At 44.5% G+C, this 5459-nt stretch overlaps 1 protein-coding gene across 1 annotated transcript in view; it reads right to left on the bottom strand.

Moving 5' to 3' along the window:
* Positions 1-1039: 1039 nt before the first annotated feature.
* Positions 1040-5459, bottom strand: part of MYO16 (myosin XVI) — a 637778-nt gene continuing 633358 nt past the window's right edge. The window contains exon 35 of the mRNA XM_004382940.2: positions 1040-1267. Within this exon, the coding sequence (XP_004382997.2) occupies positions 1040-1267 (228 nt within the window). The remainder of the gene's footprint in view (positions 1268-5459) is intronic.

The raw sequence follows: 5459 nt of genomic DNA, 5'->3' as shown, positions 1-5459 counted from the left end.
TTCCTGGGAGCCAACCGGAGCACATCAATAGACAGGCCACTGCGAGACAGGAGGGTTGAGGGTACACAGCAAGCGAATCATGCAGTGTGACTCTGGGGGTACAGTCATCTTGTGATGCCACCGTTCTTGCTCCAACCAGCAATCGCAGCTTCCTTCTCTGCACTGAACGAATATGATCCTTCTACACAACCAGCTATGAATTTGAAGCCACACCATTTGACTGAGTGCCTCATGATGCCCTGCAGCCTATGCTGAAATCTGGAGGTGAAATTTAATGGAAGAGTTCATGGTCCACTTATCCAGAAAGACAGAGCCTAGGAAAGAACTGCTCCCTCATCCGCGGATGAAAGGGAAAGCAGTGAACACAATCCGCACATGTGCAAGGGTGACAATGACAAGTTGAAACCACACCATAGCCTGGAGAGTGTTAGGTACCTTAGGTAAAACAAAACAAAATGAAAATGTGTGGAGGAAAGAGCATTCTAGCAATGACTGTTTTTTAAACCTGTATTTTGAAGAAAGGGAGCACCACTGATTCAGTTATAGAATACAGTAATAAACACATCAATAACGAGCAGATTTGTAATTCCATAAAACAGAAACATCTACAAAGAAACAAAATAATATGTGCTGTATACTGTATTATAACAAAACTGTTGCAAGTACGATAAACACTTTGTTGAACTCTATAAAAACAGCCGTCCAGTGTGTACAGAGCTGACCCCTTTCCCGCACGTTCTATTGCCCTCTCTGGTCCCACACTTCTGCAGGCCTTTCCTCTTGCTGCCTATAAGCAGCATGGCCCTACAAACCTGGGGCCTGGAAATCAGAGTGTATCATCCCACAATGGATAAGGAAGCACACTCACACATACACACATACACACGGAATCTTGTATATTTCACTTCTGCGTCCTGTGCTTTTTTTCTGTGTAAATGCGTGGAGGGAGAACCCAGCATGTATCAGAAGTCAGCCTGCTGTTGGCGCAGCCTGGAACCACGAGGCAGTTTTATTCCGTGAGTCTGCAATTCAGGCCACATCAAATGGTGGTGTCCCAGAGCCCCGAAGGAAGCCTGTTGCAGGACGCCCCTTCGGGCTTCTTCAGAAGAGTGGGCTTTTTGCAGGGAGGCGGGGGAGGGCCTCTGGGCTCAGCGGGGTGCAGGATTTGCTGCCAGTCTTCTGTTTCTTCAGAGAGCTTTCGTCTCCAGCCCAGGACTTCCTGCAGGGCCACACTTTCGTTCTCTGAAAGCCTCAGCTGATGGATTACCTGTTGGAGGAAAGAGAGAGAGGGACAGTGGCAGCAAATATTGTGAATGAGCTTGAGATGCGATAGCAATACCTGGATGTGAAGGGGCTGGACTGGGGTTAAAAAGGATAGCATTTATTATAAAACCTCCCGGCATTACTGCCTCTGGAAATTGCATCAAACTAGTCTGGCTGTTAATTGCAGAATTAAAACGATTAATGTAAAAAAATACTTAGGAAGGAGGTACACTGGTTGACTTGTGTTAATTCGTTGACTCTGACTCATGGTGACCCCATGTGTCAAAGTACAATTGCATTCCACAGGGTTTTCAATGGCTGAGTTTTTGGAAGTAGATTGCCAGGCTTTTCTTCAAAGGCACCACTGGGTGGATTCGAACTGCTCTTTTGGTTGGTTGCTGAGTTCAAATTGTTTGCACCATCCAGGGACCTTAACGTGTGATGTGCCTTTAGGTTACACGAGAAAGAATCAGATGTCTGTTTTCCCTTTGCCTTCCATGATGTACGTTCTTACAACATCTTGTACTTTTTTTTCCCCATTTATCACAATTTTAATTCTGCTGGTAACAGATAATTTTGGATTTCTCAAGCTTCACCCCATTCTAGGTAACTGCTCCTCCATCCAGCCACACAGTTACTAATCAAACATCATTTAAGGCAATATGACTCCACTCCCGACCCCAATACATTAACCCAAGGCACAGTGGTTAAGAGCTATGGCGAGCTACGGTCAGCTATGGCTGCTAACCGAAAGGGGGGCAGTTGGAATCCACCAGGCACTCCTTGGAAACCCTATGGGGCAGTTCTACTCTGTCCTATAGGGTTGCTATGAGTCAGAATTGACTCAACAGCAGTGGGTTTGGTTTTGGTTTGGACACCTTACCCAAGAAGGTCCATTCACAGTCCTTGCAATATCATACCATACCAACGTAGAAACTGCTTCCAAGAGTTAGGTGCTACAAGCGACAGGCACGAAACAGAAAAGCAGCTCAGTGGAGGTAGGGTATCTGTGCTGGAGACTTCCTCCAACCTAGCTGGGGGTATCTAGCCTCAAGCTTTATTTTGTGGTAGCAAAGCTAAGCCGTGGGCTAGGCTAGTGCTTGTAAGTTCTCTCTCAGACCCTGAGCCTTCAAACACTGGGGATTTAGCAGTCTTGGCAGCAGAGCATCAGAACATACAGGTGTATTGGCTAGCCCCTCTTGCTTCAGTAGGGCACCCTTAAGTCTGTGCTTACCCACCTGAAGTCAGCTAGAAATTAACAGGACAGTGGGACAAGGATGCTGTGTACATCCCTTTCCACCTGCAGCCAGCAATCTGTGACTGCAGAACATTGCAGAATCCAGTTTTTCTGTCAGACCTAAAGTCATATGCCAACTACAAAAGTATGAGATTCTGGGCATCAGAATGGGGATACTGAGGAGAACTCAGAGGAGATGTGATGGTTGATCCCGCTCCAAAGCATCTACTACTTTTTGCTGGTGCCACTTCCACCCTCATCCGAACCCTCTCAATAAAACAAAAGAAAATGAAACAAAGCAAGACGTAAATGGTTTCAGCCCTCGTGTGGAGAAGAGGCACTTGAATGCAGAAGAGTAGTTAGTGTTCTAGGTCCAATTCTAAAACAACCAGCGTCAGCCTTGCTACCCGAGCCTATTGTTTACCCTGAGAGTTTCCAATAAAAACAGGACTCAAGAGCAAGAATAAAAAGGACAGGCAGAGGCCTCGTTGCGGTGTCAAATAACAGAGCCATGAAGGGCAAACCCATATCCAGATTTCTTTCTTTCAGTTGCCATTGAGTTGATTCCGACTCATGGCGACCTCATGCGTGTCAGAGGAGAACTGTGCTCCATGGGGTTTTCAATGGCTGTGATCTTACGAAAGCAGCTTGCCAGGCACCCTTCTTCTGAGGTGCCCCTGGGTGGGTCTGAACCACCAACCTTTGTTTAGTAGCCCAGCACTTGGCCTTTGGTGCCACCCAGGGACTCCGTATTCAGAATGCATAGCTAGATTTCTGGAGTTGGTGATCAGTTAAAGGAGCGCCCCAAATTGAATTTACAGACAACCAGCAAAAAAAGAAAACCGAGAGAGTAAGTCTGGAAACCGGGACTGTGATGGGTCACTCCTGAAGCAATCTCCAGGCGTCAACCCAAAGCGGGATATCGAAGCTAAAAGACTATCGGCCCATTAACAGGTTTCTGTTGTCGTCGTTGTAATTTATGTATTTATTTATGTTTGTTTCTGATTTCTGGGACTGCACCAGAATGATATTGCAAATAAATTCTTCCAATGGGCAGATGCCATGGGCGTCAGATTGTCTCTAAACCAAAAAAACAAAAACCAACCCGTTGCTGTCGAGTCTATTCCAACTCATAATGACTCTATAGGACAGAGTAGAACGGCCCCATAGGGTTTCCAAGGAGCAGCTAGTGAATTTGAACTGCCAACCTTTTGGTTAACAGCTGAGCTCTTAACCACTGCGCCACCAGGGCTCCAGATTGTCTCTATTGTGAGGGAAATCGGGAAAGAGCCAAAGAAGTGGAGTGGGGAATGTGTATGCTAAATATTTGTCGGGTACTTTCTAAGCACTTTACAAACATCAACTTGGTTAAGCCTCCTAAGAACCCTCAGAAGTAGGTATTGATTTTTACAGATGAAGACACGGAGGCACAGAGAGGTTAGGTAACTTGCCCAAAGCCACATAGAAAATGGTAGAACCAGGATTTTAGCTTAGACAGTCTGGCTCCAGAGTCTGCATTCTTAACTGTTACCATACATTGTTGATGGTTTATCTTAGAGTTGCTGCCCAAAAAGATCCGATACATGGTGAGGACCAGGGTCCCCTATATCATGCTCCTCTTTCCTGTCTTTATTTTTCTAAATGGGATTTTAGCGATAGTTATAGTTTTCCTTGCTATGAGTTGGAATCGACTCGACGGCAAAGGGTTTTTTTTTTTTTTTTTTTAATATAGCCTAGAAGCCCCAGTGACGCAGTGAGTAAGAGCTCAGGCTGCTAACCAAAAGGTTGGCAGTTTGAATTCATCAATCGCTCCTTGGAAACCCTGCGGGGCAGTTCTACTCTGCCCTATAGGGTCTCTATGAGTCGCAATCATAGTGTATGCTGGTGGTGATTACATTCAGCTGTAGTCTGTGGATGTAGAATGTTTGTAGATAGGCTCCTTGGCACACAGTCAACACAGTCGCTGTCTGTGAAATCTACTGTCACCATAGTTATTCTTACGAGGGAACATTTAATTGACATAAGAATATCACCATCTCAGCTGATTATTTTCCCACAACTTTCTTGAGATACTATCTTTCTTTAGTAATGCAACTTTATATTGATCTATTTAGAAAATAAAACAAGGAACTTCTATTTCTAGACAGGATGCTGTAGGTCATGGTAGGTGACTGCTCCCATTGTAAAAACTAGGTACAATACATGAATTACAAAAAATTATGCATTTTTAAAGCATTAGAAAGCTCTGGAAGAACTAAGAACCAGAGGAACTAAAATTCCAGACAGCAGAATTTTTCCAAGGTGAACTGAAATTAGCAGCCTTTTTTTTAACTTCCTGGGAGGATTTGCAAATTCTGAGCTCCTTCTTGGGCCTAGAGAGCCTCTTCTAAGAGAAAGAATAACTAGAAACTATTTTCTACTTGAATAGGACTAGAGGAACAAATTGGAAACTTGAGGATGCTCAAACCCATGGCTCTTTCTCGCCATGGGACATTTGCTGAGCTCTTCAACTGTGTAAGAAGTTGATGCCTTAGCCCAAAAGTTTATAAAAAGTAGAGTAAATCTCCTACAATGTTGGAGGAGCTTTGGAAGCAAAGGCTTGACAGGGAAAATGATGGACTCCAGCACAGGACTGGTCTCATCTTCGAGAAATTTGCCAAGTTTTATAACAGAGTAGGGCAAGGGGCACCGGACCTGCAGCAATCTTCCTGTGCTGAGTCAGCCTCCAGATCTGGCAGGCTCTCAGTCAAAAGCCCAGAAGGATCAAGCTTGAAGAAAAGGGCGGGAGAAAACCACAGGTAGATTTACTCTTACTATAACTCAACTCAATCCCAACCCACCTCAATTCTTTTTTTTTTTTTAATATTTTATTGTACTTCAGGTGAAGGCTTACAGAACAGATAGTTTCTCATGTAACAGTAACACACATGCTGTTTTATGACATTGGTTAACAACCCCA

The sequence above is a fragment of the Trichechus manatus genome, unplaced genomic scaffold (assembly GCF_000243295.1).
Source record: "Trichechus manatus latirostris isolate Lorelei unplaced genomic scaffold, TriManLat1.0 scaffold00102, whole genome shotgun sequence".
Classification (NCBI taxonomy): Eukaryota; Metazoa; Chordata; class Mammalia; order Sirenia; family Trichechidae; genus Trichechus; species Trichechus manatus.
The sequence above is the reverse complement of the archived record's forward strand: the minus strand, read 5'-3'. Positions and strand labels throughout refer to the sequence as shown.